Below are 25,540 nucleotides of genomic sequence, written 5' to 3' on the forward strand. Positions count from 1 at the left end.
TCTGATCACCCTCCCCACATTTCATTTACCAACACCTGATTAGAAGACTGATTCATGAAGGGTTGTCTTTCGTTACTAATTAGCATGTTGCAAGGCATGGGCCAACACCGTCTTTTAAAGAAGTATTTCTTTTTTTGTGAAAGGCAAAATAGCTCCCAGACTTACCGAGTACATTTATTTGATCTGATGCCCTAAAGTTTTCAAAGCCATGAAATGGGAAGCCTGGAACCATGGCGGCTCTCAGAGCTTCTGAACTCCCTGCCATGGAGCTGGGAGCCTGGAAGTCCTGGTGTGAGCATCGAGGTCTGTGGCTGTAGGGCAACCCTGCCCTGGTCCTGGAGACCCCAGGGCTATGAGGCTCCTGGGCCAGCTGGTTCCCTATGTTGTCTGACTCTTAAGCAGGCAGCCCTGGGATTTTGGAGGTCCTGGAGTCCCTGGCACAGGGCAGTCTGCATAGTAGGGCTGCCCCAGAGCTGGAGACCCTCAGAACCCCAGCAGCTGCTGCCTAAAATTGACATTCTTATCTATTTGAGTCAGCAGCTCCTATGATCCCAGGGAGCATATTTTGTTTTAGAAATACCATGTGTCAGTGTTCATGAAATGAAACTTTTTTGGGTTCATGGGAAATTTAAAATTTTTTTTGTTTCAGTCCAAATCAGAACAAAACCAAGTTTCCAAATTTCCCTGGAACTGAAAATCTGAAGTTTTGGCCAGCTCTGATCCCTAATTACTGATGATTTCTATTGGGTTTTGTAAACTATTGCTTTTTCCCCACCAGCAACTGCAGTTGTTGTGTAAATTGCAAATCACAAGTAGACTAACAACATTAAAGGTGAAACTGTTACTCTCACTTCCACATAGTATTGATCGGTTATGAAAATATTAACCATAGCCTCTAAAGGGGAAAAGAAAACCCAGGGGAATATGGCTCATTTATCATTAGCTGTTTTTGAACTCTTAAAAAGAGGATACGTCTTTTCAGGTTTCACTGGCTTATCAGTTGCAAAGTTAAATACTAAGTCAGCAGCAAATTTATGACTAGGGATTATTATGGTGTTCTCTTCTCTCTCCCCTCCAGTGAGCACACCTAGCATCTGCCAACTCATCAGTTTGTTCTTTCTTTCTCTTTCTACCCTCTGTATTATCCCAACTTAATTTTCAGATGTACTGATGTCAAGGTTCCTTCCCCACTCTGAACTCTAGAGTACAGATGTGGGGACCTGCATGAAAGACCCCCTAAGCTTATTCTTACCAGCTTAGGTTAAAACTTCCCCAAGGTACAAACTTTTACCTTTTGTCCTTGAACCTTTATGCTGCCCCCACCAAAGTGGGTAACAAAAATAACAGGGAAAGTTCCCACTTGAAAACATCTCCTCCCCAAAATATCCCCCCAAGCACTACACCCCCTTTCCTGGGGAAGACTTGATAAAAGTCCTCACCAATTTGCATAGATGAATACAGACCCAAACCCTTGGATCTTAAGAACAATGAAAAGCAATCTGGTTCTTAAAAGAAGAATTTTAATTAAAGAAAAAGTAAAAGAATCACCTCTGTAAAATCAGGATGGTAAATACCTTACAGGGTAATCTGATTCAAAACATAGAGAATCCCTCTAGGCAAAACCTTAAGTTACAAAAAAACAGGAATATACATTCCATTCAGCACAACTTATTTTGTCAGCCATTTAAACAAAACAGAATCTAATACATATCTAACTAGATTGCTTACTAACTCTTTATAGGTTTCAGAGGAACAGCCGTGTTAGTCTGTATTCGCAAAAAGAAAAGGAGTACTTGTGGCACCTTAGAGACTAACCAATTTATTTGAGCATGAGCTTTCATGAGCTACAGCTCACTTCATCAGATGTTTACCGTGGAAACTGCAGCAGACTTTATTCCTGCTCTGGTCTCGGCAAAAACATCACACAGACAGACAGAGAGGATCCTTTGTCCCTCCCCCCCCAGTTTTGAAAGTATCTTGTCTCCTCATTCGTCATTTTGGTCAGGTGCCAGCAAGGTTATCTTAGCTTCTTAACGCTTTACAGGTGAAAGGGTTTTTCCTCTGGCCAGGAGGGATTTAAAGGTGTTTACCCTTCCCTTTATATTATGACAACTGAGTACTAGCAAATCCCACTGAAGTCAGTGAGAGTAGCAGGTGCTCAGTACGTCTCAGAATGAGGTCACTAATAATTTTGCAGTAGTTTCTAGCACTACAAAATACATGAATTACACACCTGCAGAGCTGTAAAGAGCTCTGACATTTTGATTTAATGGAAAAGGTATGTTAGCTATCAGCAACAGAAGGATTCTTAGTGTATATCTAAGCTGCAGCCAGCCAACAGAGTGCATGTAGGCACGTAAGTAGTATAAGCCTTGATTCCTCAATTGGCTGTGCATGGATGGACTGCTGTGCCCATGCAGAGGTCAATTTACTTCAGCAGGGCTCCAAGCAACAGGCCTGTTGATATGCAGTGAATCGAGGATTAGAGCCAGAGAATGTCCAATCTTGCTCCTGCTAAAGTCAAGGGCAAAAAATTCTCACTGACGTCATTTGGTTCCAGATTGGACCTCAAAAGACTTTTGGCATCAGTGGGAACAAGCAGATATGCTGTGCTTCTGAAAAGTCATGCTGCAAATGACGAATTAAACAAAAATAAATGTGTGTGTGTGTGTGTGTTTGTGAATCAAAAATGCAAATCAACAGAAAAGATTTAGTGCAAAAAAATTAACTCGATGCTTGTTCATCATAACAGCCAGTTGAAAACTGTTGCTATCCCATCCAGCATAAACACCAAATCAACACTTGGAAAGTAATTACAAGATAAGATATACATATCTAGAAATGGATATATGTAAATACAGCTAAGAACTGATGACAAGTAACCTAAAAAAAAAATTCAGTTAAGTCACCACCTGCAAGAATGACTTGTGAATTATTCATCCTCTGCAGTGAGTTCTGAATTTAGATTTCTGATTTTAAGAATCTTTCGGTGGCAGTTAATTCTTAACTTTCATCATTAAACTTTGCTATTTGGGTTGTTGTGACCATATTAGAGCAATCATATGCCTACTGAAAATTTTTCTAGGTATCAGTTTGGACTGACCGTACTCCTATTAAAGTTAATGGTAGTCTTTCCACTGATTTAATCAGAGTTGGAGCAGGCCCCAGAATACCAAAGCTGATGTGTAGTGGTTTTCAGAGACACTGGACTCCTCCTTCAGGACTGGTCTTATCTGCTGTGCTCAAAAGAGAGACAAATCTTGTTTCCTTCAGGTCCGCTCAGTTTGTCTGGCCAACCTCCAGGATTTACTGTATGGTACTTGCTTCTTAGTCTCCTAAATCAGGAAAATCTGTCTCACTCTTCAGGAATTATTAAAGGTCCAGTCCTCACTCAAATAACATTAATGAGAGGTTTTAGTCATTGAGTTCAGTGGGAGCAAAATCAGATATACTCTATATTTGTGAGAGAGTGTTGCACTCTGTTGGCTTGTTACTGCTCATCTATAACATAAAATCTTTCTATAGATGATCCATAATGTAAATTTTCTGTTGGTTCATGTGTTTAAAGGCCTGTATAGTATGTTTGAAACTATAGGACCAACAATTCAGTCCCAGCTCTGCAGGCATTATGTTCAGATAATAGGCTCTCACTAGCTCAGCCTTATTTAGATTTCATTTGGGTGAAAAGGAAAAACCAGTTTGCTTTCAAATGGTTAGTGCTAAGTCTCCTTAGCACATGTTTTTAAAATTGTGAAACAACTGAGTAAATACTTTTTTTCTCATATCCCACAACGTCAGGGAACCAGGAAATGTGTATGTCTAAAACAAGCTAAATGCCATCCCCCAATACAGAAGAAGCATCATTCAGTCCAGTGAAGAGTAATAGAACCTTCAGAGGATGGGGGGCGGGAAAAGGCAGCTAAGATGGATAGGGGACTGCAAACTGTGTGTTAGTAAATAGAGATCAATTTTCCTGCATTTAACGCATTATTTGGACAATTGCAGTAAAAATACATAGTCGTTTTAAAAACAATGCCAAGTTCCAAATTGAATTTTAGAAACACCCATCTGCAGACACAGTTGGAATCCATTAAAAGTCCTAAATGATTTTTCTAGCTTATTTACAGTTTGCTTGTGAACTCATGCGGGAGCGAGGGGGAGAATTAACCTACTCAGCAGAAGTTGGAACAGGTGACTGGACGCTGATAGAGGAAAGCGATTAGAAGAAAATTATAAAGTTTGCATGAAAAGAGGTTCATCTGCAGCAGAGACCACTCCAGTTCTTCACAGTGCACAGACCCTTTCCCTCAAAGGTGTGATTGGTTACCCAATATTGTCCCCTGCATTGGTATTTGGATTGACTGGTAATCAAGAAACTCAAGGATAGAGGGGCAAGAATCCTAACGGTGGATGGATCTAGTTAAAAACACTGCAGTAAAGAATCCTCCAGGAGATGCCTGGAAACAGCAATACAAGCTCGCAACCTGGAGGTATCTAAGACATTTTCTAAATGACCAAAATAACTCCTTAACCTTTGCATTGTTTTATGTCCACCTACAACAGACACATGCAACCCTCGCCCTGCAAACCCTTGCTCATGAGAATAATCCATACTCAAGCAATTTAGTGTGTTTGATTTCATGGGACTACTCTAGTGAGCAAGGGCTACCCACATGAGTAACAGTTTCCAGGACTGTGCCCTTGGATGTTGAACTAGTGTTGCTGCCAGGTTTTTATGGCCAAAATTATCAAAAGCATCTGATGATTTTGGGAGCCCAACTTGAAAGACTCTAAAATGGCTTCGAAATACACTTCAAAATCTTTCATCATATGAATGAGCTAGTATAAAAAGGGTCACACTTTATGTTAAGTGATCATTTATAAAGGGTTAATACATGATTAAAACATCATTGAATCATTTAACTGATAAATTACGTCAAGTCAATCAAAAGTATTTTATCTGGTTTTTAGCTATTTAGTGACTGGTTAGATTATAACTACTGAACAAACATCTATGAATTGCGATTAACCTTTCAAAATTATTTATAGATGTACCATTAGTATAAAGTGAGACCATAAAATGTAAACAAAAAAGGAGCCTCCCTCCATGACAGTGGAATTCTCAGGATGATTCAAATTATTGTTAGTGTGTATAAGTGTACACATTTATGCAGTTGAGCTTGATGCCCTAGAGTAGGGTTAATGTATCAGACAAGTAACAAAGCACAAATTATAAGCAGCCTGGCTTTCAAAGATGATGAGCACCTGTAGTGGGAGGCCATAAACACAAAGAGTCAGCAACTAGAGGATGCCCTAGACTGGAATTTCTACATTTATTAAGCTCCCTGCCGCAACACATCCTGATCCTCTCTGGTAACTCTGGAGGACCAGAAACTTTATTAACACTCATGTCCCTTTATTTATAATAAATTCAAATATAATTATAAAGCCATGTATATACCCACAACAGTTCAAAATAAACTACAAATTCCTTAAAACTATTTCCACGATTATGTCCTCTTATCAATTGCATTTAAATAGTACTGAGCAGTATTCTAAAGATCAAGCCTTTGAGGAGGTTTGATCAGTCTTCCAGAGTGTGTTCTCACTTCTATTGAGTTTGTGCATGGTGTTCTCTGTGGAGGGGGCTCACTTCCTGACAAAATACTCACAGGACCCAGATCCTCTCTTTGTTGCATTGAAAAATGTTAAAGATGAACCTGATTTCACCAGAGAAGGCCTCTTTGGAGTCTCCACTAGGAAAGAATTATAACATTCAAAAACCAGTCAGAGAACACTTCAATCTCTTTGGTCACTCGATTACAGACCTAAAAGTGGCAATTCTTCAACAAAAAGACTTCAAAAACAGACTCCAATGAGAGACTGCTGAATTGGAATTAATTTGCAAACTGGATACAATTAACTTAGGCTTGAATAAAGACTGGGAGTGGATGTGTCATTACACAAAGTAAAAAAAAAAAACTATTTCCCTGTGTTTATTTCCCCCCCTACTGTTCCTCAGACATTTTTGTCAACTGCTGGAAATAGCCCACCTTGATTATCACCACAAAACGTTTTTCCCCCTTCCCCCCCTGCTCTCCTGCTGGTAATAGCTCACCTTACCTGATCACTCTCCTTACAGTGTGTATGGTAACACCCATTGTTTCATGTTCTCTGTGTATATAAATCTCCCCACTGTATTTTCCACTGCATGAATCCGATGAAGTGAGCTGTAGCTCATGAAAGCTTATGCTCAAATAAATTTGTTAGTCTCTAAGGTGCCACAAGTCCTCCTTTTCTTTTTATTCAATATAATGTTACTAGCTGGTGACAGTTAGCAAGTGAGATTGCACTCTGACACCAATTAGTTCTTCTGGAGAAGGCTGACTGGGGTAGTTGAAGTTAATTACCTAATTAATTGAGGAGGCTGGGTGAGTTAAAGAGCCAATTAGCCCATCAGCTCAAGACTGATAAAAAGGGCACGGAAGGAAGTGAGGGAGAGAAGAACTAGGCTTGCTGAGCCCAGTCTCACTGACATCTCTGGAAAGGGAGATCTCTGGTTCTCTCAGGCCCTGGGGAAAGGGCTGGAAACACAGGGGACGCTACACAGCATTACTGCACAGGACCATAAAGGTGTTAGTGGAGGAAACATAAATAAACAGCATGGTGTGGATACACAGTCACCGGAGTTAGTCATTTATGTTGCTAGAAGACAGGAGCAGAGTGCACCCTACTACATAGCCCCACATAGAATCTTATTTGGTCTTTGCAGATATCCATCCTGGAATCAATTATCTTTTTTGGAAATCCAGTTACTGCTGCCCCTGTATCAATTTTAAATTTACGGTTTCAACCATTTTTATTCATGCTTGTGCACCCAGGTGTTCTCTGTTCTATTAAGAATATAGTCCCTAGAAGTAAGCATTCACTGTTATCTGATAACACTCCCTCTTCTATCGTTTCCACTACTCTTGGTGATCTGCATGCTATTGCACAGTGTTCGATTTTGTGGCATCTCCTACCTTCTGCCTTGCTAGCTGGACATAGTTGCAAGCTGTGTCTTGTCACATATTCTATAGCTTTTCTAAGCTTCCCTCCTATTAAGGTTCTTCGGTCTCCCACTCTCCAGTCGTGCATTGTTCTTATGGTGTACATTTGGGTCTTTCTCTCATTACTGTGTCAGTTTTGTCTGAAGCAGTTTCCCATATACTGTTAGTATGCAAGTCACAAAGCTGTTTCTTTACGGCTTCTTGGATTCTTACTTTTGCTAGTGTGAGATCTGAGTCTAACTGAAGCTGTACTGACCAACTGGTGTCTCTTATTAGTTCTGCTAGTTTATATTCGAATGTTCAGCAAGACAATGAACTGCAGTAATAAAAGTCTGAGACTTTTCCTTTGAGGCTGGCACCTCCTACTAAATTTGCCCTTTCATATGTAATATTCTGTCTGCCTATGAAATGGGTATCAAAAGCCTCTTTCACTTTGGAGTATTTTATCTTTTTCTCATAAAAAGATAACATCAGAATGGCCATACTGGGTCAGACCAATTGCCCATCTAGTCCAGAATCCTGTCTTCCGACAATGGCTGGTGCCAGATGCTTCTGAGGAAATGAACAGAACAGGGCAATTTATTGAGTGTCCAGTCCCAGTTTCTGGCAGTCAGAGGCTTAGGGACACCTAGAGCATGGGTTCATGAAGGATGGACCTATCCCCTGTCAACCCACTTATATTTTGACCTTTACAATGTGCCGTGGCAATGAGTTCCACAGGTTGATTGTGTATTGCCTGAAGAAATACTTTCTTATGTTTGTGTTAAAACCTGTTAATTTTATTGGATGACCAGTAGTTCTTGGGTTATGTGAATAGGGAAATAACACTTCCTATTTTATTTTCTCCAGACCATTCATGATTTTATGGACATCTCTCATATCCCCCCCTTAGTTGTCTCTTTTCTAAGCTGAACAGTCCCAGTCTTTTTAAGCTCTCCTCAGATGGAAGTTGTTCCCTATTCCTAATGATTTTTGTTGCCCTTCTCTGTACCAGTTCCAACTCTAATATACCTTTTTTGAGATTGGGCAACCAGAACTGCATGCAGTTTTCTAGGTGTGGGCAAGCCATAGCTTTATATAGTGGCATTATGATCCTCCAATAGGGAGCAGCATGCACAGTATATCAGCAGCAGCATCACCCATGGCAAATATTAGGGCATTACATGGAATTCTTGTGCTTTCTCTGTTAAAACAGAAGTCATCTAGAATTGCTCAAATCTATGGATCTCAGCTGTCTGAGTTGCCAAAATCAGACTTCTCTCACAGACCCATTTGTACTATGGGCTCCATTGCTGTGCTGAGACAAGGCTCTGCCTCCGTCCTGCTGTAGCTTTCACAAGTCTCTTCCCTGATTTTCCATTTTCACTGCTTTGGCAATGGAGTGGGGGGGTGTCTCATCTTTCCTTTACTCTGTCTTTAGAGAGAGGGATTCATTCACTTCTGACACCATGTAGTATAAGGACATAGACACAAAGATCCATGCTTTAAGCAGCACCTAGAGAACTCCCTAACCAGGAAGTTCCTATGTTTAAACTCCCTGATGCACCACATCTTGGTCCTCTCTGGTAACTGTGTAAGACCAGCAACTCTATTGCTACCCATAAATCCCACAGAGGTCCATGCCAGCTGTAGATGGTCAGCGCCTTTGAAATATAGGCTACTTCTCTTCTGGTGCTTAAACGTGGATTTAGGACCCACACTTTTGACACCAATTGGCTCAATCTCTGTCCAAAAGCAGAAGCGAGTTTAATACAAAACATCTACCATAAACTAGGAGATAAACACAGAGTGTTTGGCAGGTGAGTTACTTTACTTTTTCAGGAGGAGGACTGGAAACGTTCACATTTGAAATCATATTCTTTTCTTTAGGCAAAAATATTACACACATGTGCATTGTCAGTAGAAAATGGCATAGTGTCAGCTTGTGGCTGGCAGATCCTTGAGAAGCACATGGACATAACTGAACTGGAAAAAAAGTATTCAGGAAGAAAAGCCCCATGATTCTGCATCCTTGTTTCAAGAAGACAGAAATGTATCAACCTGGAGTGAAATATGTGGAAAATCCAAAATAAGCCTTGTAATTGTTACCATTATACTGTAAGTGAAGTTACTGAGAAAATGAAATTTGAGACACACTGTCAGATTTGAATTTCTTAGGTCAGCATTTGGTTTGAACTTGTCAGATATTTCCTGCTTCAGATAGGGAAATTTGAGGGGAGGGGCTATTGTAAACATTGTCTATATATCTGGAAAGATTGGCAGGGCAACCTCACTTTCCTCGCTACATGTAATAAAGTAGATATAAAAACAGTCTTGTTCAATGCAAAACAAAGAAGAAAACAAATAATGTTGTTTGTGCCCAGACTATCTATCTAGTTATCAATGAATCTGTTTGCAGGCACATTCTGAGTTCACAAAGCTTACGTAGAGTAAGACACCTAATCTTTCTCCTGTGTCTTAGATTGGCTGACCCTAATACCATGTCGGGGGGGAAGATCAGCAGAAGCTTATTTCTCTTGTTTTCAGAGAGAGAACACTATTACCCACCCCCCAAAATCATGAGCTTTTTTACAACAACAAAAATACATGTGATGTTCTTTTGTGTTTTTTGCCTTTTGATATTTGGACTCACATTTGTTTTTCTCTGCAACTATGAGGGCTAGAAATTTTAATTTTAAATGAAACCTGAGATACTCAGATAATCACAAGACGGGGCTATAAGAAAAACACCAAATATCATGAGACTCATAATAAAATTGCTACACAGACAGGGAGAAGCTGGTTTTCATCTGAGCTCTCTGATCTAATTGGCAAATCAGGGAAAAAAGCCCACAAAGCCCCACAACATTTTATACCAGTGTCTGTCTCTGGCACGCAGTGACCTTGGCTAGCACAATATTATTAGTATTAATTCCATCAGTTAGTGCAAAGCAACAGTGTTTGTTTCATCAATGTAGAGATCAAGGCAATTATATATTTTTGTACAATTGTGTTACACTTGGGGCAAATAAAGTTAATTACCCATAAACTGCATCTTGAAAATAGCATGTTTTGGAAACAGCCGCTTCCCCCCATCCATCTCTTTGGAATGTCGCTTTAGAGGACTCTAAAAGAAAATGTCTTCTTGCAAAATCCCAGAAGAGATAAATCCACTATCATATTTCTTACAGTTTAACAACAAAATATCTCTGACTACAATGTCCCAGCCCCATAATGCCTCTACATACAACATATTTGAATAAAAGATATAATGGAAGTCACAGTACTGCTTCTATGTACTCATATATGAATGCAATTATGATGAAAGGTAACTAAAATTTGATTCCTAGCCCCTATCCACATTTATTGTTGCAAAAGATTTGTATATGGCTATTCTTTCTATACATAAACTTTGACTTCCCGTGGGCAGATGGGAGAAAGAGCATATGACATTTAGCTTAAAATAAACAAAAAGTGTGTTTTTACAATTTTTTGAACAGTGACAACATTTGCTACTTCCAAAACCTAGAGGGGACCTAGGCTCCCAATTTAATTTCTCTTCTCTGCTTTAGACATACATTTTGCATTGTTTAAAGCAGGGGTTCTCAAACTTCATTGCACTGTGCCCTCCTTCGGACAACAAAAATTACTACAGAAACCCAGGAGCAGGGACCGAAGCCTGAGCCCGCCCGAGCTCTGCCACCCCAGGCAGGCGGCGCAAAGCCTGAGCACCACTGCTGCGGGTGGGAGGGCCAAAGCCCAAGGGCTTCAGGCCCAGGCTTCAGCCCCTTGGGCTTCAGCTTCGGCCCCGGGTGTTGGAGCGTGGGCTTGGGCCCCAGCAAGTCTAACGGCAGCCCTGGTGACTCCATTAAAACAGGGTCGCACTTTGGGGGTCCCAACCCACAGTATGAGAACTGCTGGTCTAAAGCAATAATAGGCAGTGCTATTTTGGCAGTGGGACGGGAACAGGTCCCAGGGATATATCTCTGTCCTCTTGAAAGAATGCTACAATAGGGTCAAATCCTATTTCCACATACCAAATCCAAATAAGTGGCACAGAGCACTAATGCCAGGGTGGACAGGAAAGAATCCTTCCTTCTCTTGTTGGTAGGCTGTGGAGCATTGGAACTGTTGCAACCTCCACGTTCACCCTACACAGGGATCTTGGCCAACAGATTTGTACAGTTGTAGACCTACTAGCCACATCTTGCTTTTTTCCCCTTGTTGCTCCTCAAACCTCCCTAGTTGCTATATAAAATGTTCTGTCCCTGATGCACACTGGTGCAAGTGGTGTGTTCTCTGTGCAATGGAACCATGATGGTTCTGCAACTTTGGAAGCCATCTGTGCTTGTGCAGAAAAAGCAACTCTGCCTCACATCTTTTATGGCCCTGACTTGCTACTCCACAGCCATCGCCTATTTCTTAAGCTCCCCCTACCAATGGCAGCAATGCTTAGACGATGTCATCATGTCCTGCACCAGCCTGACCCAATATCTTTCAGATCCAGCAGATGCAGTGGGTACATAGGTGACAAATACGAATGCATATCTTCACGGCACCTGCATACCACATCACTTCTGCAACCATGCAGGTGCCATGCAACCTTTGGCAACTCTACATGTCTGAGGATTTTTCGGTACATGCACATAGCTGTGATCCATAGACACTTCCATGGACCTCAGTTCACCGTATTGTGAAATAAAAGGACAAAGTGTCCATATGAAATAGGTGATGCTTTAGAATGTAGCTTCCAATTTCATGCAAAGTTATACTACTTGAAAGGTGCTGGAGGTGAGTTTGGCAGGAAGCAGCGATGGCTGGCAAGGGTTCATTGCACATACATGCCTCAAGTGGTTTGTCAGGAGTAGAATTCAAGCAGAGATAGATATCAACAGGGAGTCTATTAAAAATGAAAAGCTCTGTTCTATATGCAAAACTGCTTGTTTCAGAATTTCTAATGACTAATACCTTTTAAGGGGATTAAATGATAGTCTGTTATAACAACCGAAGTTTCAACACCATATGTTTAATAGCTTGATGGGTCTGATTTCAACCCATAAAATCAAGGTATAACTTAAGAGTTCAGGGACTGAGATTTAAAATGACAGCATCATAACTAGTACCACATGTCTGACATTTGCTTTGGTACTAAATCAACATGTAAGACGCGCCATACGTTCAGTACTTGGATGCAATGGGAGAAGTACAGGCTAATGTAAAACAGATCTTTAAGCGAAAATGGGTATTTGTGAGGTTTTGAAATGAGTGACTTTTTCTGTGAGCGGGACAAAGAAATCAGTAAGGGTGGGATTTTTGTGGATGGGATTTTCAAAAACACTTGCTAGGTTAGAGCTGGTCAAAATTTTTCAGTTGAAACTTTTTTTTTTTGGAAAATGGCTTTTTGACAAAATCAGAAATTTGTGAATACATTTGTTTTGGTTTAAAAATTTGGGGTTTTGGGGTGGGAGGGTTTATCATAAACTAAAAACTGAATATTTTACACTTCTTGGCAACTGAAAAGTGAATGTGTTCTGGATTATTTAATTTTATTTTATATAATTAGAAAAAATAGATATTTTTTCCTGGTGCAGGTAGGAAGAATCTTTTCCCAACCAGCTCTAAATTAAATCCCCAACTCCCATTGAAAGCCAGTGGGATTTGGGAATCCCTTTGATGCCTTTGAAAATCCCATCCTAAATGAACAATAACTTGTAAGTGAAGTGAAAACATTCCTAATTATATGGATGCAAACTTATAATTTGTCAGTTCGTATGGGCCATATGCCTTCTAGATTAGTGTGTGAATTCCCCTCTATGCACCGAACGCCTGGACACATGATAGGGATGTTTGTCACCTCGGTGAACAGCAAAGGAAGAGGCCAGAAGCTGGGCAGGACAGGGCCATCTTTCTTTATCACCAATGGTAAATTAGAAGAAAGGATGATGCTGTTTCAAACTGTGTGAACATTTCCATTGAGCCCCCACCACACTAGAGGCCACCCAATGCAAGAGAAGTTACAGTTGCAGCTTTGGGCAGACCCTGGTAACATGGATTCTGAATTTTCCAGCCCCGGGCCAAAGACTCTGGGCTGAATTCTCTGTGTATCTCCACTGACTTCAGTGGAGTTACACAAGGGATGAATTTTGTCCATGATTTCCCTTTTTAGAGAAACTCATCACTGGCTCCTTTAATTTCTCAATTGCATATTCTCTCCAGAAGTAGTTGGCTGGACAGTACAATAACCAGTTACATTCACAAGGCAACCTGGTTCTTTGACTGTGAAAATGCGTGTCACAGTGTCAGTTTTTTATAGCAGCCCTTGTTTAGAGTTGTATTTGGGCACATGTGAGTGGCATTAATGAGCTCTCTAATACAAACATTTAATCTACTTAATATAACTCATAACTGTTACAAGGTATTTCATTGTAGGTCTGTAACATATGAAATTGATGTGTGAAAAACACTTTAAAGGAGAGTTTTTTCAATATTTCAACTAAAAAGAGTGGGTCAGATCGTTAGCTGATGTACATGGGCACATGTCAACAGAGCTCTTCCATTTAAATCAGCTGAAAATCTGGCCCAATATTGTGAGGCTACTGCCCACTGGAGTCAACAGGAGTTCTTCCACTGCTTCAGTGGGATTTGGATCAGGCCCTTGGTCTCTTTGTCCAATTTAAAAATACAATCAAAAGTAAAGCCAGCAGCTACTCTCCATCCCCAAATCAAAAATAAACAAGCAAAATAAAAAGCCCAATAATATTCTCCTTCCTTACACACACACACCAGCCCCTATCATGTCTCTCCTTCCCCAAATGCCTGAGTAAATAGATGGGCCTGCCCTGAAGATCACTAAATCCTGGATATTCTGGACCAAGTGGGATAGCTAATGTTTAAGTTGAGGGCCCCTCATGGAACATTCTATTGGCAGCTCTTTCTTTTGTACTGAGGGAGCTCCATCTGGAGTACCTCTGTGGGTTACAACGAATGTAATGTGGCATGGAGGGTAAGCCAGTTTCTAAAAGAGGCTGATCTTAAGCCTGGTTTAGACACATCACTTAATAAACAGGCTGCTGCAGTTTACCCCACCCACTCCTGGCTTCAGTTTCTGGGTTGTGTCTGTAAAGTTTCTAGAAATTTCCACAGTCCCCACCATGAAGGAAGGTTGGAATAATCAGACTATTCACTTCTTCAGACAAATCCATTGATCGAGACTTTGTGGATGTTATGGTGGAAGCAAAGAACGCTGTTGTTGCTTCTCAGACAAGCACTGCAGAGAAGTTCAAAAAAGTCTTTATAATGCAATCTTAGGCAAAATTGAAATTGGATTGAAAATCTGATCTTTCAGGGACCTTGGAAGATAAAGCAGATTTCCTTTCTGATACTAAAGGTGATCTTTCTCTCACCCTCAGTTCTCAAAGATGAGGGAAAACTGAAGCTAGTTATGAAAAAGTGTCAATTTTCCTCACAAAAGAGCTGCAGTTTCCTTTGTGATCTTATCTTTCATCCCAGGCTATTCTAATTTGCAATATGTCCTTGGTAATGTATTTACTTAGCCTTAATTTAATTCCTCAGATTAAACAGCTTCTTTTAAAATAGCATTCAACAGGGTGCTGTTGAAAGAGTCTGGTAGAATCAGCCTTCCCAGCTCTGGAAGGGCTGAGGAGAGCTCTTTCTTCTCCTTACCCTCCTGATTCCACTATGCTTTATATGTTGTTTGTACTTCATTATGTATGTATGCTAGAGATGGGCATAAAAGTATCATTCCCTAAACTTTGGGAGCAGTCAAAATCTGAACCTGGACTCAATACTGCGGCACATTTCTAGTATAAATAGCTTATTTCAGCAACATTATTATATCCTATCTTTTATTTCCAGCCCCATCAGATAAATGCAAATCTCACGCAATTGTGAACAATTTTATTTGGAGCAGAATACCAATGTTGTGTAATTTACATCCCAACCTGTAGGAAAATTATGAAATTAAAGATTTAGGGTTATCTTAACTTTGGTTAAGGAAATATATGTGTTGTGAAGAAAGGCACTCATTAGCAAATAGAAGAAAGGTCTTGAAAATAATAACTTATAAGGCCAGAAGAAATGAAGTAGGGAGGATGTCTGGTTCAAAGAATAACAAATGAGATAAGAGGAAGTTTCTAAAAGGAAGGCCTCTGCCTGAGAGGAAGAACTGCAGATGGTTTTAAATAAAACAAAGAGTATCTGTCTTAAAATGAGCCATCATAGCCCTTCCCAACACACACACGAGTGTTAAATCCTATGTGAACCCGGGTGCAATGGAAAAACTGTTGGCAATAAGAAGGAGGGGAAAAAAGGCCTTGGGAAGAAATGAGGTTTTAAATCTTGTCTGGATCAAGACTGGAAATAAGGGTGAACTATCTCAAGTTGGTTTTTAGTGAAAGTCAGTAATTGGCAATGACATCACTTGTTTATTAAAGGGTATAAAAAGGAAACTCTTAAAGGGTTCATTGCTAATACCTTTCTGATCACACCAGAGCGGACCAATATGGGTCTAAGCACTCCTGGGTTTAGCCTGTTGGTAAGTATCTTGGTCAAATGCTTATAAATGTTTTGTTACTGTATGGATGTAGTCAATTGCTTATTATTTAGGCTTTTTAGGCATGTTAGAGCAATTGTATAAGTACCATTTGGCCTTTGGATTTAATAAATAATTTGTTTAAATTAGTGTTTGGTTTCCATGTTAATATTAATAATTTTGAATATTATTAATAATTCCAAGGCAACCCAATTCCTGTTAAAGTTGATTGAATTCCCGTTGGCATCATTGGAAGTTGGACCAGAACCTTAAATATTGAATCCACATAAATCTTATTTAAATTATATAAAATTGTGAAAAATTTAAAAACTATAGGTGTTCCTCAGCACCTCAGCCCTGCGGGGTCAAGGCTAGAACGTACAAAAATTATTTTGTGCGTATGTGAGAGAGACACAGAGCTAGAGTGTGTGTGTGTGTATGTATGTGTGAGAGACAGAGTGTGTGTGTGAAAGAGAGAGAGACAGACACAGAAACAGTGAGTGTGTGTGTTTGTGTGATACAGAGACAGTGTGTATGTGTGTGAGACAGAGACAGGGTGTGTGTGTGAGAAACTGTGTGTGTGTGTGTGAGAAAGAGACACGGAGACAGAATGTGTGTGTATGTGTGTGAGAGAGACAGTGTGTATGTGTGTTATGAGACAGAGTGGTGTGTGTATGTGTGAGAGAGAGTAACAGAGTGAGTGAGCGTGTGTGTGAGAGAGCTTGTGTGTGCTCTGGCTGCTATGTTGGCAGGAGAGCGTCTCCCGCCGACATAGTGCTGTCCACACTTCTGCTGGTGTCACCTATGTATTTTTTTCAAACCTCTTGTTGACAGAAGTTTTACCGACAAAAGTGCTAGTGTAGACATACTGTAAGACAACAATATGCCATGAAGTCAATTGGTGATGTAGAAGTACTGAAAATCAAACCCTGTGTGTCTCAGATTGGGCTCTCAAAAACTGACACAGTCAAAAGTAGAGGACATGTTTGAAAAAGAAGTCCTTGACTTCTCTATGCTTTACTGTCCCCATCTGGGAAATGGGGGAAAATGCTAATTGATCTCACTGGACGCTGGGAGGCCTAATCCATAAACTATTAATATTTGCAAAGTGGCTAGAGATATTCAGGTGGAATGGCACTATACAAGTAAATTTTTACAATGTGAATATTTTTGTTGCTGTGATAAAATCCGAGGAGGATAATATATTAAAGTGATATTCAAAGCAAGAAACCTATCTTTGACCTAGCTGAAAGAATTAACTATCTGGATACTCAGATATTCTCTGAATACAGATGTCAAAGTGCAGAGTATTTTAGCTCCTCAAAGGAATAAGTCCAACAGGCAGACATGACAGAAAGGGTAATTCATATGCACATGTAATGAGAGGAATGGGGCAAGGTATTGCTAACAGTCACAAAGAGAATTTGCATTCCAGATTTGTTAGCAGATCGCCTTCCTGAAAAAACCCCTCTGTACTGCAAATTTTGTTTTGGAGGATTGGTATGTTTCAGAATATATAACTATGTTGAGTAGATTCCATTTTGGGTCTGAACTTTTTGAAGCAGATGAAATGAAAAATAAAGATGGTTAGTAAAACATGGAAATATATGTGTGTGTAATATGCTATGATTAGACTTAAGATCAAACAAAGGTGAATCATGAACTGAATGTTTTGAAAATGCCAAAGTGGCAATGGGCTGGCCGTGTTACATATTGGGTCTATGGTATGAATCCAATGTTATCAATAAGGAAAAGAAAATAAGGAATTGAGAGACCTTGAGAGACTCCCTTTACACATTACTGCTGTCTGTGGAGAGCGCACCTCACCACATACAAAACAGTCCTGATATGAAGAATTCCAATTTCAGTCGGGTAACTTGCTGAGGTAGGGATGTAGCTACCCCTTCATTTAAGTCTGGAGCCTGAGATGACTTTAGCATCTGCGGCTCCAGGATTAGGCGACTGATTTTTTTGATGCTGTTAGAGAGTCAATGACTCGTTTCAGCATGTGATGTGTTGGCCGCGCTGGCCACGCTATGAGGATTATGATATCAGTATTTTTTAGCAAAAGAAATGAGGGTCCAAGTTATTGCACATAGGAAGAAGCATATTGAACCAAACTTCCATATAAAATCAATCATGTATTCACTTCCATCAAGACGATTAATCTTAAAGTATAAAAAACTATGAAATCAAGGATTTTTTGTGTGTGTTTTCCCCCAAAGCAACCAGTACTCTTGAATGCACTGTTTAGGAGGAAGATTTTTCAGCAACCAGGCCTGTTGGGATACCATCACACCACCAGGAAGAGCTCTGCATGGCTCGAAAACTAGTCTCTCTCAGCAACAGAAGCTGGTCCAATAGAAGTTATTACCTCACTCACCTTGTCTCTGTAACGAAGGCAATACTGGTTTTGCCTAAAAGAAGGCTGTGGGATTGGCCTGATTATGAAAGGAGTAGGGATTTATTGGAAAGAAACAAGCTTTCCAGTTTCCAAGAGAAACATCAAGCATAGACTATTTACATGGAGCAAACAAAGAGCTTGAACACTATGTAATTAGTTCACAAGCAAAGGCAGTGATGTATGGAACATTAATATGTTCAAATAGAGCGTTAGATAAATTTGCTCAGCAGGGGAAGGGTGACGCAATAGAGGAAAAAGAAAATATTGAGTAGAATACAAGAACACAAGACATGGGCACAGAGCTGCACTTTTAAGAGTTTCTTTTCTTAAAGTGAATGGAGTAGCTCACTGGTAGAACAAATTAGTCACTTTCTGTTTAAAACAGTAATTTTACATTGTAGAAAATGTATTGGATTAATTGTTTCCTCTTTGTTGAAGAAAGGAGTGGTAATTAGGGCAATGGGATCTTTACATATTTTGCTTTGCAAAGAGGTTCCTGGCATCTACTGAACCCTGCAGTTTGGTTCTTGTGGGTTGGAGACAAATCACTCTTGGAGGCTCATTTGAAGCTCTGACAAAATGCCCCTTCCTATTCTAGACTGAACCCTTGTGCCAAAAGGACCCCTTACTACTCCCCAACAAGCCCTATAATGCCTCATGAATGGCCTGAGCTAAACCTTTTGAAATCAGCCAAAAGATTCCCACTGTTTCTTTTTTTATTAAGCCCTAAGCCATCTAAAGGTCTAATGAAATACGTTATGGGAGTTGTAGGAGGGAGTGGTAGCTATGGAGCATAATTCAGGGAGGGAGGGTCACTGGCTTCTAACTTTTGTAGTTACAGGCTCTGGCTAGTTTGAGGCTCAGTACAAGTATTTCACAGAGCTCAAGTCATAATTGCCTGCTTTCACATGAAATAGTATAGCCTTAGAGTGAGGGGATGTGCACCCCACACCAGCCCTGAGAGGCCAGTTAGGTTATCCTGCCTCACCTGAGAGAAGGAGGGCCAGAGTTAACTGAGAATGAAGCCGAGCTGGAAAAAGGGGTGGACAATAGTATAAAAACAGGAAGCTGAAAAACAGAGGGGGCTGCAGTGGAGGGAGGCTCTAGTCACTTCCTGGGATGGGGGTGGCTCAGTGACAAGAAGGAAGTCTAGAGGGAGCGTAAGGCCTGAGTGCCTATCCTCTAGTAAGCAGTCTGGTAAGAAGCTAGGAGGGGGTGAAATAGCCATTGGGAGCAGAGTAAGCTCCTGGGGCAAAATGAGGTAGGGAGGCTTGGCAGGAAGGAGCCTAGAGATGAGTACTGAGGACCTTGATTGCTAGTTATAGGTTCTCTAGGTTAGAACCCAGAGTAGCGGATGGGATGGGCTCCTTTGCTAGCTACTGATAGAGGCATTAACCCCTAAGCTAGGATTGAACACTATCCGGAGATGGCCAGACTCTTGTCCTATGGGATTTTGTAACTTGAAAAGGGGTGTATTAAATCATGTCTGGTCTGGAGGGCTGAATTTTGGGGAGAGAGACCACTGCGGTAATGGAACAACTGTCAGCAGGGGATGCCATATGGGGAGAGAGCTGCTATGCCACACCTGCCCATGAGGAAGTGCTCTTGTGGTGAGTGAACCTCTTCATATGTAGGCACGATGGTATGAGTTAAATACAAAATAGAAACCTGAATCTCCAGACGAGGAAATTCAGAATGTAAGTTAAGATACTTATGTCAAATTTTGTGCATTCATTTCTCTGGAGGTATTGTTTTGCTTTATCAGAAATATGAATAAGGTAGGAAAAAAGTTTTTATATATATATATATACACACACATACACCCTCTCTTTCCAATACCAGTGTCCTGCTTCTGATGCCAGTGTTGGCCCTCTGCTGAGTAGTAGCAAATTCTGGGACCTTGCATGTTGGTTTTCAAGTGAAGGAGAAATGAGTGATACAGAGTAAGTCTATATCCTAAATGTAACTTGCGGTGTGTGTGTGTATAGACACACACACACACATATATATCCTGGAACAGAGGCATCACAAATAGCACACAAGCAAATCACTCTTCAGAAATCTTAGCCTATACTCCAGCACTTGGTTCCTGGAAAGCTACTCCAAATCCAGTGAGCACTCTCTATCTGCCACAGCTTCCTCCAAGGACTACTGCATATAAAAAGCTAATAACAATATGGCATTTCTTCAAAGAGCAAAAACTTCTTTGCAGACTAGGAAAAAGGACTTCTAATATGTGTAACATTGCTATCTGGTGACTCCTTACATACTAATGTGTTTATGAATCTTGGAAAAAGTGAGAGAATTATTATGGAAATGCTAACAGTATGTTAGTTGTGATTTTTTTTTTAGGGTGTGTTAATAGTATAAATACACACGAAAAGAAAGAAATTAAAACCGAGATGCTACCTTTCATTATGCACATAAAATACCCAAAGCTTTTTATCCTGGGAGTCTTCAACATCCATGCTGACAATGTCTGTGGTGCTATGTTCCAAAACCTACCCATTTTCACTAGTATTGTCACAGTTAATTTCAAGGCCTAAACACATAGTAGTTCATAGGGTAAGCCTGATTTTTCTAGACTGGAAATGGGTATAGGGAACACACGTATTAAACTACCCAACCCTTCCAGCATGACCACACCACCATCTCCTCCTCTATGCTGAGATCAGTGTAGCTGGTGGAATGGGGCCATTGGTCATTAGACCCAAAGATTAGAATTATTATGATCATTCACTAGGCCTGGTACCAGAGCATCCCCTTACTGCTTTACTCTTGGAACCTCAGAGTTTTTCCTCCCCAACCTGAAAGAGGGCAAGTAGAAATGAAAACTGGTAGTGGGAAACAGCAAATAAAGTCAGACTTCAACACACAGCCTCCTTACAAGCCTACATGATGGCTGTGGGAGAAAACTAGATGTTTTACGTCTTCTCTGTTAGAGGCTGCTAAATTTACACTTTGGACTGTGAATAACTTCATTAACCCAAAATGTCTTCCTCCTCAACTTCTGAACTCGGCACCTCCTTGCTGCAATGAACTATCAGCTTCATTGAGGAGATCACCTTAGTCTGGGATGGCCTATGTGGGTTCCAGTGACTTCATACTGAACACAGTATTGATAAAGCACATCCATCCAAGAACTTGACTTAGTCACTCAACAGAGAGTCCTAGAAATACTGAAGGAAATCCACATCACTTGAGACTTTGATCAATGCCCTTCTTGGTAGTTAATGACACCTGGGACAGTGAAGAATATCCTGTGGATACTAATGCATACAATCAATAAAACTTAGTTACAGGTATGCATTTTTGAGTCTCAGAACCTTGATTTTAATAGCTTCTAGTCATATGGGACATATACACTTCTGCAAAAGAAGCTGTTTGTTTAATGTCAGTCCTTGGGTAGCATTTCCCCCCAGTGTTTTAAATTTGATGCATTGGCATATGGTTCTTAAATATTTTTTTAACATTGTTTTCTTGACATGCTAATTATATTGTATTTTATTTCAGTGCTGTTTCCTAAGTGCCCTGGCACACTACATGGAAGTGATTTATAAATAAAATAGCCATAAAGTAACATTTGCATTTCTATGGTGCCTTTCATGTGGCAAAATCAAGTATATAACAGACAGTAATGAACTAGCACAGCACCTCTGTGAGGTAGGCATGAGAAACAGATCACTTCACCCACTGCTGAAATGCATACGTGTCCAATGTGGAATGTGACACCTGTTTAACAGCACTTACACATCAATTTAAGACAGGAAGTGAAGAATATAACATATCCAATTGATGAAGTTGGTGGTATTTAGATTGGCAGAATTTAATTGCTGGAGTTAAAACTTGACCAAGATACCAGAAGCAACATCCTGGCTCTGACAGTAAGTATGAGATCTTTCATGAAAGCAAGCAGGAATCCAGCATTATATCTCTTCTCTAGGAAGTGACCTCTTTGAGAACAGTGTCCTGTGAAGGACATGCTACCTATCTGGGTTCTATGAGGGGTTGGGCCTTGGATCCTCCTTGGGATTCCCAGCTAAACTGTTTCCTTATGAGTCTGCAGGGATGTGCTGTAGAAGCAGGTGGGGAAGGGTTAAAAGATATGAAGCATGTGCATTTGGGTGTCTGGCCCAGCTGTTTAGGTATAAAAGAAGGCAGCAGTGGCTGCAGCTCTCCTGCTTGAGCCTCAGAAGGAGGAGATTTTTGTCTTTTTTGATAAACCCTGCAGAGAGCTGAATATTTGTTTTTTACTGGGCAACAAAAGGACTCATTGAACAGTTGATTGCACGCCTCCTTCCACCAAGGGAAGACTGTGTGTTTTTTCTGGGTGCAGGTTCCTGTGAAGGAGGGAGATGTCTTCTGTTGACAGCCCCCATTCTGATCTCTGAGCCCAGTCACTTGTTCTCAGAAATAAGTTGGAGGAAAGAATGGCACCTAACGAATTTCTAACACTGTGTGCCTTTCAACCTGTTAAAACCAAGCCAAACATTTCAGATACGTTTTAGGTCCATCATGTATGCTTTAGGCAGTGTGGAGCAGGGAGCAGGACAGGTGTTTTTTTTTCACTCATTCTAGAAATACACCTATCTCTCTTCCTTGGGGGCTTTGTAACACAGGACAACTTCATCTTTGATTCCAATCTCCTAGAATAATCAGCAATATTTGGTGTAATGCAATATCTCAATTTTTTTCTCACAAAAAATGCAGACAAGGCATCTGGATCAATATGAATAAAATCTTAGGGCCAGATCCTCAGTACCCACTAAAGACTCTTTGGAGTACTGAGGACATTAAATTAGCCCTAAATGGGCAGCTGGGGAATCCTCAGCCTTCATAAGGATGGCACACCTGGCTTTATTCCATCTGTTCTATGTCCCCTTCAGCAGAGGGGTGTGTGTTGGAGGTGAGGTAAAGTGAGTTGGTAGCAGGAGTGAAGTCAGAGCACAGTGTACTCTTACAATTTGGGGCTGGTAGAATGGCCCTCACTAGCCCCAGGAGCAGAGGAAGTGGAAAGGTGGCTTAGAATCACTCTTCTGTCAGCCGTACCTAGCATGAGTTCTTGCAGCTGAGAATTCAGCCTTCAGACTTACAATTTAGTAGAACTCACAAAGAAGTATTATGATCGTCTGCTCTGTAGGAATGCTGCTGCTGTCTTTGCACTTGTTTTTAAAGCTTCATATGATTGAACCTTTTTAAAAATTCTCACCCCAAAGTTTCAGATTTTCTAGCAAGTTAAGTGAGCAAAACTACAGAACATGGTTTTAATAGCTTATGTACTCTCTTGCATTTAAAAAGTTATAAATGCACTGCAATAACAAACACGTAGTAAAGAGTCTTAGAAATAACTACACTACCTATTGCTGCAGATCTGCATCTTAAAGCTACCAATTTTTCTGAATGTAAACTAAATTGCTTAGGCTCATGAAGGAAGTGCTGAGTCTCCCTTTCAATATAGTGTATGTGAAAGTGATCAGGAAGAAGGGAGCACTTCCTAAGGGAGAGCCACAGACTGATCTTGCAAGAGTCAGGGAACAATCTAGTGAAACATTTTTGTGAGATTTGATGGTGTCGTCAATAGGAACCTCTGTATCATTCCTATCCCACTAGCATCAAGAACACCAGGATGAAGTTTTGTCCCTATTCTATTTTCTCTCATGATCACAGCCTTCCTTGCTCTGATTATTGAAAAGGAAATCATATACTTTATTAAAAACATAATACCTCCTGTAGCCACACTTACTGGCTTACACAAATGACAATGTAAATATTTTCATTAGCTAAGATCAGGAGGGGCAAAGCTGAAAGAAGCTTCCTACTAGGGGAGTTACTGACAGAGTGTGAGGTTGCTGTCCCTCTGCTGAGGAAGTAAACTACAATTCATAGAATATCAGGGTTGGAAGGGACCTCAGAGGTAGATGCTTCTCTCGGATGTGTCCTCCTCAGTGGCTGCCAGCTGCAGAAATAAAGAGGGAAATTTGAAATGCTTCCTCTAATCACACCATTAGTATAGACTCTCCAGCAGCGGGGTGTAGCACAATGGCATGGACTGTATGGACGGAGCATCTTCCTTGGTCAAGAGCACACCCAGAGCAGGTGCTGGCATAGCACAATCATTATTGAAAGGATGGGAGCAAAGACAGCTGCTGAAGTCATCACACAGGAAAAGAATGTGAAAGAAAGAGACTAAGGGAGCAGAAATAAAAGATGACAAGGAGAGAGAGACTGAGAGGTAAATCAGACAGAGGGGGAAAAAAAAGTTAAAATGAGCATTAGGGAAGGATCTTGAAAAGGCACAGTGGAGTGTCAGTGATGATCTGTCTAACAGACACAAGGACTGCAGCAGGATTTCCACACAGAGCACTTTGGGTACAGTGTTCATCACTCAACCCCCTCACCTATTTGGCTTTCTCTCTCAGGGATTTTTCAGCAGAGAGATTCTGTCTCCACCCCATCATCTTCACCTGTCCCCACCCTTCTCTCACCTGTCCACGGCAATCGCCGTCATGGAGTAGATGCTGGCGAAGACCGCAGTGATGGGGAAGAAGTTGTGGAAGCGGCAGTAAGCCTCCCCAAAGTACCACTCGCTGTGCAGGGCATAGATAAAGTTGATGACGGTGTTGAAAGCAGCCATGGAGGCATCCGAGAAGGCCAGGTTCACCAGGAAATAGTTAGTCACTGTCCTCATACGCTTGTGAGCCAAGATGATCCAGATGACAATCAAGTTGCCAAAGACGGCCACGGCCACCACCCCACCATAAGCCAGAGACCACAGGGCAATGCGCCAGGAGGGCTGCACAAATTGATTGGAGAAGTTAGCTGTTGCAGGTGCTAACGGGGAGGAGATGTTACCAGCCTGAGCTCCCAGAGGCTGCCCCCAGTTGCCTCCTGATCCAGAGAAGCTTGTGTTCCAGCCGCTGCTCTCATTTGCACTCCAGCTGGATGCAGGTATAGAAGTCATCTTGAATGTCCCCCCTTGTCCCAGCAATATGAAAGTCTTCCCCCCACTTCCCCTCCCACCCCACCCAAAAATAAGACAGTTGATCAACAAAATGAGACTCACTCAGTGGAAGTGAGAGAGGGATCAGAGCAGGCTTGAGCAACACCACATGTGGTTATGCTGCTTGAACTATAGAAGGATGCTACACTCGCTGGACCAGGAGAGCTGCTGCTTGTGAGTAGTACACGCCGTCCCCTTCCCTTTCTGTGCAGCCAGCTCTCTCTCTCTGCTTTGCTGAAGGGGATCAGGAGCTGAGGCACCTTTTATAGGATTGTGTGTTCCCCGGCGTCCTAAAGGGAGTGGGGTGATGACACTTTTTTTTCTCTCTTCTCCCTCCTCCCCTCCCCAGCTTTCATTCACTCTGAGCAGCATCCACTTTCAGTAGCTGTGAAGGAAGGCACAAGGAGAATAAATCCTCTCTCTCCCCCGCCCCCATTCCTTCCCTCTTCACTTCCCTCTTTACCTTTTCATGGTCATGCCTGGGGTTTTTTTTGTAATGCTCCTTTCCCCAGCTTTGTAGGGATCTGTGTTATTGGAATCAGTTGAACATTCCAAGT

At 41.1% G+C, this 25,540-nt stretch overlaps 1 protein-coding gene across 1 annotated transcript in view; it reads right to left on the reverse strand.

Annotated features, from left to right (window-relative positions):
• TACR3 (tachykinin receptor 3) overlaps positions 1–24,973 on the reverse strand; it is a 71,293-nt gene extending 46,320 nt beyond the window's left edge. Inside the window, exon 1 of the mRNA XM_048847269.2 lies at positions 24,469–24,973. Within this exon, the coding sequence (XP_048703226.1) occupies positions 24,469–24,944 (476 nt within the window). The 5' untranslated portion in view covers positions 24,945–24,973. The remainder of the gene's footprint in view (positions 1–24,468) is intronic.
• Between the last annotated feature and the right edge of the window lie 567 nt (positions 24,974–25,540).

This window comes from Caretta caretta, chromosome 4 (assembly GCF_965140235.1).
Source record: "Caretta caretta isolate rCarCar2 chromosome 4, rCarCar1.hap1, whole genome shotgun sequence".
NCBI lineage: Eukaryota > Metazoa > Chordata > Testudines > Cheloniidae > Caretta > Caretta caretta.